The sequence below is a fragment of the Rhinopithecus roxellana genome, chromosome 1 (genome assembly GCF_007565055.1).
Source record: "Rhinopithecus roxellana isolate Shanxi Qingling chromosome 1, ASM756505v1, whole genome shotgun sequence".
Lineage (NCBI taxonomy): Eukaryota > Metazoa > Chordata > Mammalia > Primates > Cercopithecidae > Rhinopithecus > Rhinopithecus roxellana.
Window position 1 is genome coordinate 43473943 of NC_044549.1, and position 13459 is coordinate 43487401.

The 13459-nt window shown below is 40.9% G+C and overlaps 1 protein-coding gene across 5 annotated transcripts in view; it reads right to left on the reverse strand.

Annotated features, from left to right (window-relative positions):
* Window positions 1-2661: 2661 nt before the first annotated feature.
* Window positions 2662-13459, reverse strand: part of PARP9 (poly(ADP-ribose) polymerase family member 9) — a 37617-nt gene continuing 26819 nt past the window's right edge. For 4 of the 5 annotated variants that reach the window (XM_030941949.1, XM_010370538.2, XM_030941955.1 and 1 more), the window contains exons 9-11: window positions 11506-11642; window positions 10733-10907; window positions 2662-3481 (exon numbers count right to left, since the gene is read on the reverse strand). In XM_030941949.1, coding sequence (XP_030797809.1) covers window positions 3102-3481; window positions 10733-10907; window positions 11506-11642 — 692 coding nt within the window. In that variant the 3' untranslated portion in view covers window positions 2662-3101. The remainder of the gene's footprint in view (window positions 3482-10732; window positions 10908-11505; window positions 11643-13459) is intronic. The other variant, XM_030941961.1, reaches the window with a different exon arrangement.

Sequence of the window (13459 nt, forward strand, 5' to 3'; positions counted from 1 at the left end):
AATGATCATCATGATGTGTCCATATTTACCGTTTCTTTGCTCAAATGCCTTCTTGCAGCTTAAAGTTTTCTTTGATTTCTCCCCTCATCCTGAAGTATTAATATATCCTTTAAATTTTAAGTTCTATAAGTGAAAGCCCATTGTTGGTAAACTCGGTTTTCGATGATCTGTGAAACAGTATGGCTCTGTATCTGCACCCAAATCTTATGTTGAATTGTAATCCCCAATGCTGGGGGAGGGAAGGTATGTAGTACCAGCCGCTTCACTCTCTCCCTCTCTCTCTCCTGCTGCTACGTGAAGATGTGCTTGCTTCCCCTTCACCCTTCCACCATGTTTGTAAGTTGCCTGAGGCCTCCCTGGCCATGCCTCCTATACAGCCCGTGGAACTGTGAGTCAATTAAACCTCTTTTTTTTATAAATTACCTAGTCTCAGGTAGTAATTATTTACAGCAGTGTGAGAATGGACTAACACAATCTGTTAGTGTCTTTATTCAAAAATTATGGCAAAATGAAAGTTCAGCTAATTGTAGAATTCTAGGCTAACAGTTAACTTCTCTCAGCCCTTTGGAAATATACTAACGTCTTCAGACTTTCATTGTTGCTGTTGAAAAGTGTATTCATTTTTTTATGGCTGTCACAAATTACCATGACTTTACTGGATTGAAAGAGCACAAATTCATTGTTTCAAAGTTCTGTAGGTCAAAAGTCAGGAATGGATCTCACTGGGCTAAAATCAAGGTGTTGGTCAGCTGGCTTTATTCCTTTCTGAAGGTTCTTGAGTTTGTTCCTTGCTCATGCAAGTGTTGGAAGGATTCAGTTCCATGCAGGTAAAGGACTGAGGTATGTTTCCTCACTGGTTGTCAACTGGGAGCTACCCTTTACTCTTAGAAGCTCCTCTCTGATCCTTGCACATAGCCTCCTACATCTCAGGATCAAATTCTTCCCATGCTGCCATCTCTTTGACCCACCTAGTAAGCATTCTCTACTTTTAAAGACTTTCATGATTAGATTGGGCCCACCTGTGTGGGAATGACATCATTCTGCCAAACAAAGAAATGGACTGTCAGTCTGTCTTTCCTTTGTAGATGATTTGGCTGTTCTCTTCAGCTGCTTTTAATATCTGGCTGTTTCTTTGTATGTATTTCTTCTTATTTACCCTTGTGAACACTGACTCTCCTCCATTCTCTTTTAAAATTCCTATTAAGCACAAACTAGATCTTTCTTCACTCTTTCTCTCTTTCTTTTCTTAACAGGGTCTTGCTCTGTCACCCAGGCTGTAGTGCAGTTGCTCCATCATGACTCACTGCAGCCTCAAATGCTTGGACTCAAGCAATCCTTCAGGTAATTTGTGTGTGTGTGTGTGTCTATGTGTGTGTCTGTCTCTCTGTGTGTGTGTGTGTGTGTGTGTAGATGGGGGTTGCACTATGTTGCCCAGGCTGGTCTCAAACTCCTGGCCTCAAGTGATCCTCTCACTTTGGCCTCCCAAAGTGTTGGGATTATAGGAGTGAGCCATAGCACCTGGCCAGCTAGGTCTTTCATATCTGTCCTCTCACTCTCAGCTCAGCTGTGCACCACAGGCCTCAAGCATGTGTGGACACTTCAGCATCCATGTCCAAGCCTCATACATACAAATGGTCATCCATTGGCTATTCTTGATGCAGACTCTGGTACAGTCTACACTCAGGAGGAGGGATGCAAGAAAGAGACCCAATCAAGCCCTGGAAGTAGACTCAGAGCTGTTAGGGCAGGAAATTTGGGGGCTCCGCTTTCCTAGTGGGTGATTTAGGAATGAAAAGTGCAGGGTCCAGATGAATCCAATCTCTTAGCCCTGTGGAGTCCTCACCTTGTGAGCATGTGCACAACTGCAGGAGGGCTAGAATGAGACCCTCTTAAGTAAGGAGCCTAAGGCAGGGGGCCTCTCAATCCAGGGGTAAAGGCAGATCGCCTCTTACTCAGATCCAAGGGCAGTGCCATATGAGACAACAATCACACTTCTTTCAACAGGGAGAATGCTAGTAAGGTAAGGCAAGGAAGAGGAGGAAGTGTTCTGTGCCAGGGGTTGAGGATGTGAGGTCAGGAAAGTTTGGAAGTACAGAGAAATATGGATTTAAAAGTAGGCAAGAGATGCATGGTGAAATTAGCTGGCCTCTACATTGCAAGTAGAACTCTGTAGTCAACTTTGGGCATAGTTACAGCAGATTCAGCCTTTATAAGGGCTATTCTCTCTACCTAAACAACTCTTCTGACTGCTCCTGATTTGCTACATCCCTTATGTTCTCAGCTTGAATTTCACTTGCTTTAGGAGGCCTTGCCCCAAGCCCCTGATTAATGTATCCCTCTCCCTTTTAAATTTTTCCACAGAGTCTGTACTTCTGTTTTTGTTATATCTAATCACACTTGTTAAGTTGTCCATGGTTGCCTTTTTGATTATTCAGGCTAAAAGGTTTGTGAAGACATTTGTCTTGTCCGACATCATATCCCAGGACCCACAAAGTGGCTGAAATGCATCTGGTGGTCAATATATATTTGGTGCATTGATAATATGTCCTCATGGTGTTTGAGTGGCATTACTTGATATAGCTGAATCCAAACAGAGTATCAGCTTTTTTATGTCCTTCCACTTCAAATTGTTTCATTTTACACATAATTTTTCAGAGCCAGTTAATCAGACAAAGATGATTTATTTTCATATCTAAAACACTTTATAATATTCTCTGGAAAATCTAAAATCATGCTGTTTTCCTAATATTCTTATACTGTCATCATCTTAGAAAATAAAAGGCCTGGGTTATATACTAGAAAAGTTTCTTCATTGTATGCAAAATATTTATCTCCTCTAGTAAAGGAGATTAAAGAACAACTTCAAGAGGAAGGAAGGTCCTGAAAGTTTTTCATTTGGTATCTACCTACCCCAACCCCAAGACATAAAGACAGATAAAGGCACTAAGATGCCAGTATGTGGCTAGGCCTTTCAATAACCCAGTCAGTCCATGCAGATAACCCATGGGATATATTCAAGCCACTCTCTGAGCCATCGATGGTCATTATTTGGTTAGTTCACCCAAGGTAAGGGCATACCAGCTGTTAAAATGATGTAGAGATTAATCAACGGGGCTGCCACTTGTTAATCCCCTCCAAGGATGCTGTGCAAAGGGTCTCACTGGTCCTAATGAGTTATCTTGTGACTGTACATAATCCTGGGTGCATATCCACAAATACTGAGGTATAGCCTGCATACCACTAAAAATAACAAAGGTTTCAGGGCTGGAGACATTGTCAACCACACTGTCATAACCATCTACAGCTCCAGGACTCAGTGGTGGGGGAACAATATTTAACGGATGTCCCTGGCAAAAGGAGCCTGTGAGTACTTCAGCCTCGAACACATAGATCAGCTTATCTGCAGCAGAGATTGTCTTGGCCTTCTCTGCCAGGTTTTTGAGGTTCTTGGTGAAGTATATGCCAGCTCCGTATTTTGGGTCTGATAAAGGAAAAAAAAAAAAAGATATTATAATCTGGTAAATGATATTGCTGATTTGGGTACTAATATCTATTCTCTCTCTAGTCTTCCAAATAATCACTTCCTCCTGGTTCTGAGTTCCTGTGTCTATAGCAAAGGCACTAATAATTGTTCCTTGAAACAAATTATCACTGACATCATCAACATAAAAATAACTTGCATCCAAATATGCCATTAGGGCCGGGTGCGGTGGCTCACTCCTGTAATCCCTGCACTTTGGGAGGCTGAGGCGGGTGGATCACCTGAGGTCAGAAGCCTGGCCAACATGATGATACCCTGTCCCTGCTAAAAACACAAAAATTGAGCTGGGCGTGGTGGCAGGCACCTGTAATCCCAGCTACTCAGGAGGCTGAGGCAGGAGAATCACTTGAACCCAGGAGTCAGAGGTTGCAGTGAGCCAAGATCGCACCACTGCACTCCAACCTGGGCAATAAGAGTGAAACTCTGTCTCAAAAACAAAAACAAAAGCAAAACAAACAAACAAACAAACAAACATTAGTGTTCATAAAGAAGTTAATGATTTTCAAAGTATTGCACATTGATTAGATTAAATTATCTGTGATTTGGGTAGTAACTCCATGTAAAAGACAAAGATCTGAGATTCAAAGAACTTAGATTCAAGTCAGTATTATCAACTAAGTAGCTGACAGAGTATAACAAAAGAAGGTTCTGTTTCCCTTAGAACATTGTCTGACTTCTACATGCTACAAATAGGGATATTTCCAGAACTCTCAAGAAGATGGTTTGAAAATAGCATCTAATAAGAGAAGACAGAGTGCCTCCTAACCTCATGAACAGCATTACAAGAAAAATATGTCACCTGGGACTGGTGGCACACACCTGTAATCCCAACACTTTGGGAGGTCAAAGTGGGTGGATCGCGTGAGCCCAGCGTGGGCAACATGGCAAAACCCCATCTCTACAAAAAATACAAAAAGTAACAAGGCATGGTGGTGCACACCTATAATTGTAGCTACTCAGGAGGCTGAGGTGGGAGGACTGATTGAACTCAGGAGGTTGAGGCTGCAGTGAGCTGTGACTGTGCCACTGCCCTCCAACCTGGGTGACAAAGCAAGACCCTGTCTCAAAAAAAAAAAAAAAAAAAGAGGAAAAATATGTCAAGGGGAATGTGGAGTATATAAAATATTCGTGTGCATACTTCATTGTTTAGGAAAAGCACTCCTGGATTTGGAAGGACAGAGGCATTCTAGTCACCAGGAGGGTACTGTGTACTCTCCATGGGTTGGCACAATACCTCATGAAGAATCTCCAAGCATGTTATCTAGGTCCATGCTCACCAGGCAACTTTCCACCCATCAGGCACTCTGGGGACTGTGATATTAAGGAAGAAATGCCCTATTCCGACCACTAGAAATGAGTACTCTTCATTCTGACACATTGCCTGTGATCTGTATTATCTTCTTTGGAGTATTAAAAACACTCGGGAGGCTGAGGGCCAAATTCTGGACCTCAAAGGAATCCCTGTTCAATGCCCTTTCTGACCTCACTTAGAGGGAAAAAAAATTATACCTTCTTTGATGCCATATTATCCTTCCTTCCTTTCCTTTTTTCCTTTCATTTCCTCCCTCTCTTTCTTTAAGTGGGACATAACCAAACACTTTTAGGCTCAAGAGCAGCACTGAACAATAGAAACATACTACAAGTCACGCATGTCATTTAAAACTTGCAGGCTGAGTGGCTCATGTCTGTTATCCCAGCACTTTGGGAGGCCAAGGCAGAAGGATTGGTGGAGGTCAGGAGTTTGAGACCAGCCTGGGCAACACAGTGAGACCTAATCTCTACCAAAAATAAAAAAAATTAGTCAGGTATTGTGGCACTCACCTGGAGTCCCAGCTACTCTAGTAGCCACATTTTAAAACCGTAAAAAAAGGGTGAAATTCACATTTTTATTTAAGCCATTTAAGATGTTATTTTAACATGTAATCTATATTTTAAAAAGTATTAGATATTTTACATTCTTTTGTAGGAGGTCTTTGAAATCCGGTGTGTATTTTATACTTATAGCATCTTTCAATTTAGACCAGACACATTTCAAGTGCTCAATAGCTACATACATAGCTCAATACGGTAGCTAGCGGCTACCGTATTGAACAGTGCAGCTCTGGAAATTTAAAAGTGAGTAAGACATGATCCATATTCTCAGTATTTCACAAAGGGAAGTCTCTGCATGTAAACAGATTAAATATAGTACAATTTATGTGGCAAGGTAATATTTTGAGATAAAAATCAAAGATTTTCTTTCCCAGGAGTTTCTTCTTGCTCTTTGTTCTTCCACCTATTGAGTCCTTGCTACTTCTTATTAAGGATGAAAAAGATAAAGTTGAAAACAAAGTCTATATGTAAATATATGTATAGTTTTTTGAGAACTGCCTGCTGGGTGCAGTGGCTCACATCTGTAATTCCAGCACTTCAGGAAGCCGAGGCAGGCAGATCCCGGGGTCAGGAGTTCCAGACCAGCCTGGCCAACATGGTGAAACACCATATAATTATAATATAATATTATAATATAATATATATTATATAATATAATATTATAATATAATATAATATATACTATATAATATAATATATAATTTTATATATGTAAATTATATATAATATATTTTATATATAATGTACTATGTAATATATAATATAGTACATTATATATATTATATATTACATTATAATGTAATATATTATATATATTATATATAACATTATAATGTAATATATTATATATATTATATATAATTATATTCACAGAAGAGCATATAGTCTTGAAATTCTGGCTTTCAGAGTTAGCTTTTCTGAGAGGAAGAGGGCTTTTTGAACCAAAAGCTAAAAACCAGAAGGATTCAGAGCATGGAATTTTTTACCATAAATGACAGAGCAGACAGTAATACAACATATTCTAAGAACATTTTTCTCATTTCAAGACAAATGAAAGTTCTTTCTTTCAGCTGGTGGGAAGAGAAGTATCAGAGGTGATGTGACTAGAGCTCTTGGGGGAGCTTGGGAAAGGGCTCCCTTTACTACCCCCACTCCCTTGAGAGCCCTGGGAGTCAAGAGGGGGCAGAACAATGGAAGTCTCAGAATAAGAACAATTGGAGGGACTCACAGAGCAGACAGACCCTGGCCTGACTCTGGTGGGTGCAGTCCCTCATCCAGCCTCATCACCTGAGTGGAGAGTAGCAATGGCTGGAGAAGTCTCTGGAGCAGGTGAGGACCACTACCCAAGACCCTGCACTCAGCTTGGAGGATGAACATACTCAAAAATTTCCTGTGTGGCAGGAGGAACACAGACATGGCCTGGAAAGGAATTTCTTCAGCATGGAAAAGACATAGAGTGGCCTCTGCAGACACTGAGTGTAAAAGGCACAGGAGAGTGCTAATGACTAAAGCTCAGGTGGTTTATCAAGCAGAGGACAATGGGAGCCATAAGCCAGACAACCCTCCTCACATTGCCTCTCCCAGCATAGAGAAAAGAGGAGAAAAGGGGCAAACATTGCAGGAACTGAGTTTCAATCTTGAAGGGACTATGAAAACTCTGAAAATGACTGAGTTCACCTTGAACTGTCAAGATTCAAATTTTCCACATCTGTGGACATGGGGAACAGGACAGTTGGGTAAAGTTCCATTATAGAGCCATAAAGGAAATGAGTTCTATGCCTGAGTTTCATAGGAAAATAGATGTTAGTACTAATTAAAGTTATAGATGTCATAACAAAGGAATGGAGGTATGCAGGAGCACAGAGGAGGAAGATACTTACTAGGCCTGCAGGCCTGCAGGAAAGATGCCAACCAGGAGATGCCATTTGTACTATGTCTTGAAGAAAGAATAGGGGTTTGTAGTACTAAAAAGGGCAAGGAGGGAAGTCATTCCACAGACAACAGGAGAGAGGCATGAAGTATACAGCATGTTTAGGGAACTCTAAAAAGTTATGGCTGGAGTCTTGAGGAACATAGTGGGTGATGACTGCTGAAATGATGTGGGAGCTAGGGCCTTATATTCTCTGCTAAGGAGTTTGGGCTTTTATCTCATAGGCAACTGGGAATGCAGATATTAAGCAAGAATGTAATTTTTAGTGTGATAATTCTGGTGGTAAAGGATAGATTAGGCAGGGGTGTGTTTTGTGGCAAGGAGAGGACCTCGTAATAGTCTAGGACTAAAGGAAGATGAACTAAGGCAGTAGGAATAGAGAGGTGAAACTGAGCTCAGATCTTCATGAGATTGAATCACTAGGACTGGGTGAATGCCTGGATATAAAGGTGAGGGAAAAGGAGGAATAGAGGATGATAATGTTTCAGGCTTAGGAAACCTGGTAGGTAGATGGTGATGATATTAACCAGGTTAGGGAGAATCAGCAAACAAGGGGCATGTTTCTTAGGGAAAATCATGGCCAAGAAAATAGATCAACTTGAGATACCTATGGGACATCTGGGTAAAGATGTCAAAAAGAGAGTCAGATATATGAACCTGCAGGTCAGGAGAGAGGGAGTTAAGAGTTGGAGATTCCTAAGTCATCATCATTGAGGTAGGAGTTGAGGCCATCGGAATAGGTGCCATCACCAAGGGGGACATTGTAGAAGAAAAAGAGAGAAGATAAAGGGGCAACAGATGAACTCATGAGATTATAAATTGTAAGGGCAAGAACTCTATGGTTATTTATGCACTATTTCTAGTACCCCTAGCACAGGGCCTGATTCATAGAATGTGCTTAATAAATACCTGTGGAACAAATGAATCAACCCAATAAGAAACTGCATGTGTAGATGCCTTCTTGCTGTATTCAACCAAGTCCTACAAGCAAGAGATTTATTCAGAACTGGCTGGAGTACAAACATAAATAGAAAAAAGAAAATAAAGCTTTGTTAACAGAAGTTCCCTCTCCTTTGCCTGTGGGTGGCCATCTAAATTGACTGAGAGTCCTATAATTTGGAACATTGCAGGGCTGAAAAAGCTAAGAGCTTTTGTACTCCAAATAACAACAGCTTCAGTGGTAGCAAGACTGGTATCTCCTGGGCTTGTCTGGCACCTTCTGTTAAGGGTTCTCACCAGCCTACAGAGATGAGTCAATTGGTGCAGGTCACATTATGGGTCATGTCTGAATTGCCTCAAGGCAGTGGCTGTTAAACTAAGGGTTAGGGAGAAGGGAAGAGCACACAGACAGCAGGTAAGAGACCAAAATCTTGAGTTGAAAGACTATATGGAGACAAGATCTGTGGTTAGGTTATAAAGACATTAACTTAACCAGAAGAAATTAGGCCTCATGCCCACTTAATTTTTAAAGGAACTATATTGCTGAAGAAACCACAGGCCTGGTTACAACAGTCTGAGCACATTCCAGCCTGTGAGACAATCCATGGCTCCCTGATAGACAATGAACCTGGAAATAGCCAAGGGCCACAATATATAAGGAAGATTTTCCCAGAGTGCAAAATAAAGGTTTTACAACATGGAATAGAGAGTCCTCCCTATACCTGATCAGCAGCATGTAGATAAGTGGTGTGAGCCAGTGGCTGTTGTGTGTTTTGCTTCTCCCCTTTCAACATGAGAGTTTTCATTGCAGTTTTCCTGCTCCTTTTCGTATCACTATATAATGGGTAAGTTGGGGGCAGTATCTTGCCTTTAAGCTTTAAGACAGAACTGCCTACTGGGCGCGGTGGCTCACACCTGTAATCCCAACACTTTGGGAGGCTGAAGTGGGTGGATCACGAGGTCAGGAGCTCGAGATCAGCCTGGCCAACATGATGAAACCTCGTCTCTACTAAAAAAAATACAAAAATTAACTGCGTGTGGTGGCGCACACCTGTGGGAGGCTGAGGCAGGAGAACCGTTTGAATCTCAGAGGCGGAGGCTGCAGTGAGCCAAGATCATGCTACTGTACTCCAGCCTGAATGACAGAGCAAGACTCTGTCTCAGAAAAATAAGTAAATAGAGAACTGCCTGAACTTGAACTGATGATGAGTCTGGCTAAGACCTTGGGACCATATTCCTTGGGAAGATAGTGGGGGTCTTAGATGTTTTGGTAAGAAAGATGTGTATAGATGTTGAGTAGACAAGTAGCAGGGTCTGCCACAGGACTGAAAAGAGAATACTCACTAGATTTGGAAAATAGGAGCACAGCGATGATCTTAATGAAAGTAATTTAAGCAGAAGTAGTGGGTGGGGATTGCAGAGAAGCCAGCTTTAGGAGCAAATGGAAGTTGTAGATTTTTTGAGACTTTGCTAATGAAGGGACTATACTGATCGTCACTTTCCTGGTTGCCCCAAAAGGCTTCTTGGTGGGGATTCATTTCTCTATTTTCATCCCCAGTAATTGTCTATGTTCAATATTTACCCCAGGTTTTGCCTATGTTCTCTCCAGAACAAAGAAAAGATGGTTTCTAGAGCCTTTGCATCCTAGAAACCAAGACTATTGGAATTGACTCCTCAGCAAGGATCATGCTACGTATTTTGAAAGCTAAAGATCAAGAGCCGTATATTTAACGGACCAAGCAAAATCAAGCCACCCTGCTAAGTACCTCTCCATAATTATTACTAAACTTCTTTTCCTCCTTTGGAGAGACCTAAAGCCAGAAATCTTCATTAGTGACTGAGGAGTAGAGGGGGCAATATAGGAATTATATATGCAATGTTTTTATACATCTGAAAACAGACATGGGAGTTACACATAGAACTCCTATGACTGAAGAGGATCTTAAGATGCTATGCACCGCACCTGCCAAATGATACCTAATTCATCCACCAGCAGGCTATAGGAAATAAAGGGATGAAAGAGAAAAGACCAACTTTCTTAAATTTAGGAAAATGCAGTTTTAATTAAGGGATGAGGATGGTTCAGTGCTGTTGGTAATAATTTTGTTGAGATAAGGCAAAAAAAAAAAAAAAAAAAAAAAAGGCCTCAATGTGCTCTCTGCAGATAGGACACAGAAACACATAAAGGAGAAAAACAGTGAATTGTAGTTCTTACTGCTCACACTTTTCATCAATGTAAAATGCATCAACAACAAAAGATACAAAGGAAAAGTAAAAAGTACCACTCTTTGCAGAATACTTCGTGACCTGGGTCATTATTCGTGACCTCTAAATCGCAGTCACAAATGATCCCTTCCCCACAACAACAAATGCTATTAGTGGAAGCATCTACTGATGTCAGCTCACCAAATCCCACAGAGTAGCCCTAATGATGAGGCATTGACACCTACCGCAAGGCACCGAGTACATTCTTTGAAAGCCAACTCTGCATACCACATTGCAGAACTGGTATGGGACTTGCTGAAACAGCCTGTGGCTCACTGATTGCCTGGGCAGTTTTCCTTCCATCATTTCCTTCTTTCTTTGAAAGGCATCCATAAGAACCTTATTTTCTATCTTCTCCACCTAGAATCATAGAAAAGAAAGACTGAAAAAGAGGCTAGAAAAAGAGCTGCAAAGCTCTTTAAATTGCCTGTTATACTGCTTCAAAAATAAAGGAGCTTATGTGCATAATATTACTTTGCAAGCAATTCGCTTTTCATATAAAGTTGCAAAAGAGTCTCTCCTCCCTCTAATTCTCTCCTATTTTGATTCTGTCTCTTCAAAATTCCCTGCCCCTTCTCTAATAAATTTAACAAAAATTCACTGACTTAGACATAATGTCTGCCCTCTTAAGCTCATAGTTTAGTGAGATAGAAAAATAGGTAAACAATTATAACACAGTGTGATAAATGCTATTCCACTTCTTTTATTTTGCTCAAAGGCGGGCTTCCTGGATCTGGAATCTTTGCTTCTGTGTGTCCTGACGTCATTTCTACCTCCCGATTCCAACTATATCCCTCGTGCCTGCCCTGCCTTGCTCTCTTCTCGGTCTTACTGACCTAGGATTCCAAGTCCATGAGCGGCCAGCTCAGAATCATCAGCAGGTGAGCTTTTCCTTGGGCTACAGAAGCAAGTTAATTAATAACAAAATGAGCCAAATCCTCCCCTTTGTTAGGTATACCTTTATAACCTGCAAACCACATTTTTCAAACTGCTTCTTTTGATCTTCAAGCTCTTGAGTTAGAGGCGCAGGACATTTCAGAAATATGTTTTCTTTCATTTTGTCTTGAGTTTTTTGTTGCTGATTAGTCCACTGTCCTAAAAATGAGTAACACAAAAACTTTGTTTCAATGCTCTGAGAGAGGAAAAAGGAAATTTAATGAAACAAATTCTCGAAATTTAGAGGAAGGGATTAGCCAGTTTAAATTGTGTGCCTCATGCATTTAGGACATGCAAGGAGAGCTATAATACTATGAGCAGTCAGGATAAAATAAAGGGGTAATAAATTTGTCTTTGGATGATTTGAACCATGAGGCTAAGGGGATGTGAGTAAAAGGAGCATAATATATACTTGCTTCTCCACAATCAATGCTGTAATGATGAGAAATAATTGTGTTGCTCATAGGGAATATTTTTATTTCTAGCCCCAATGCCTATCAGCAAAAAGAGACAGGCATTAGAAAATATTGGCCGGGCACGGTGGCTCATGCCTGTAATCCCAGCATTTTGGGAGGCCGAGGCGGGCGGATCACAAGGTCAGGAGATCGAGACCATCCTGGCTAACGTGGTGAAACCCCGTCTCTACTAAAAATACAAAAAATTAGCCGGGCATGGTGGTGCGTGCCTGTAGTCCCAGCTACTCGGAGGCTGAGGCAGGAGAATGGCGTGAACCCGGGAGGCGGAACTTGCAGTGAGCCGAGATGGCGCCACTGCACTCCAGCCTGGGTGACAAAGCGAGACTCCGTCTCAAAAAAAAAAAAAAAAAAAAAAAAGAAAATATTAAGTAAGGAATGATAGGAAATGACATGACATTTGTAAAACACTTCAAAATTTTCAGTTTCCTTCCTTATTTGATCATTATGGCACCACCATGAAATAACACCATTTTACAAATAAAGAAATTGAAGTTCAAATAAGTAACTTGCCCCATAGCACACACCTAGTAAGTAAATAGCTAAGATTACAAACCTGGCTTTCACCAATGCTTTTTGTAAGTGACAAGGCAAAATACTTGGAACATGCATCACTCATATACCACCCAATGAAGAAGAGCAAAATTTGGAGATTAAGAGTCTATGGTGTCTTGTTTTTCCTCCCTTCCTCTTTTCTCCTCCTCCTATTTTCCTCCCTCCCTCCCCTTCCTTCCTTCCTTCCTTCCTTCCTTCCTTCCTTCCTTCCTTCCTTCCTTCCTTCCTTCCTTCCTTCCTTCCTTCCTCCCTCCCTCCCTCCCTCCCTTCCTCCCTCCTTCCTTTTTCCTTCCATCCTTTTTGTCAAGAGGCAACCTGTTTTTGTCCAAAGGAGCTCCTTACTGGACTAAATATACAGGTGGACAAACGAAAACCAAAAAAGACTTGTTTTCTCTTCATTTATTTTTAGTTTGACTTAAGACCAAGTATACTAAAATGACCTAATCCCTGGTTCATTATCTAATTGAATGGGCTCAATTTAACCACAAAAAGCAGGTGACGAATTGAGGGAAACTCACTAGAGAGCCAAGTTGTAAATTTGAGAAAGTGGGAGGGACAAAACTGCATAGCAGAGGAGCTGCAAAGACCAGAAACTTCAACAGAAGACTGTAAATTAACTTTGGAGAGCAATAGCTCATATTTATAAGGTGTAATATTAGAGTTCAGTTTCCTTGAGTTCAACAAACATTTGCCAAGCTCCTTCTATATGCCAGGCACTGGACTGGGCACTGGGGACCCAAAGATCACAAACTTCTGCCATTGGGAATGCCTACCAGGAAGGATTAAAAGAGTGGCATAAAAGAGAGGTGATGCCTAACTTTGATTTAAAAAATAAAATTATTGTTCTGATGGATATTTGATATTCCTTATAATGATAACTCATCTCAAAATTATCCATTTTGTTAATTAAGATCTTAATCTGATTAAGACAGGGTAGGTTTTCCTGAA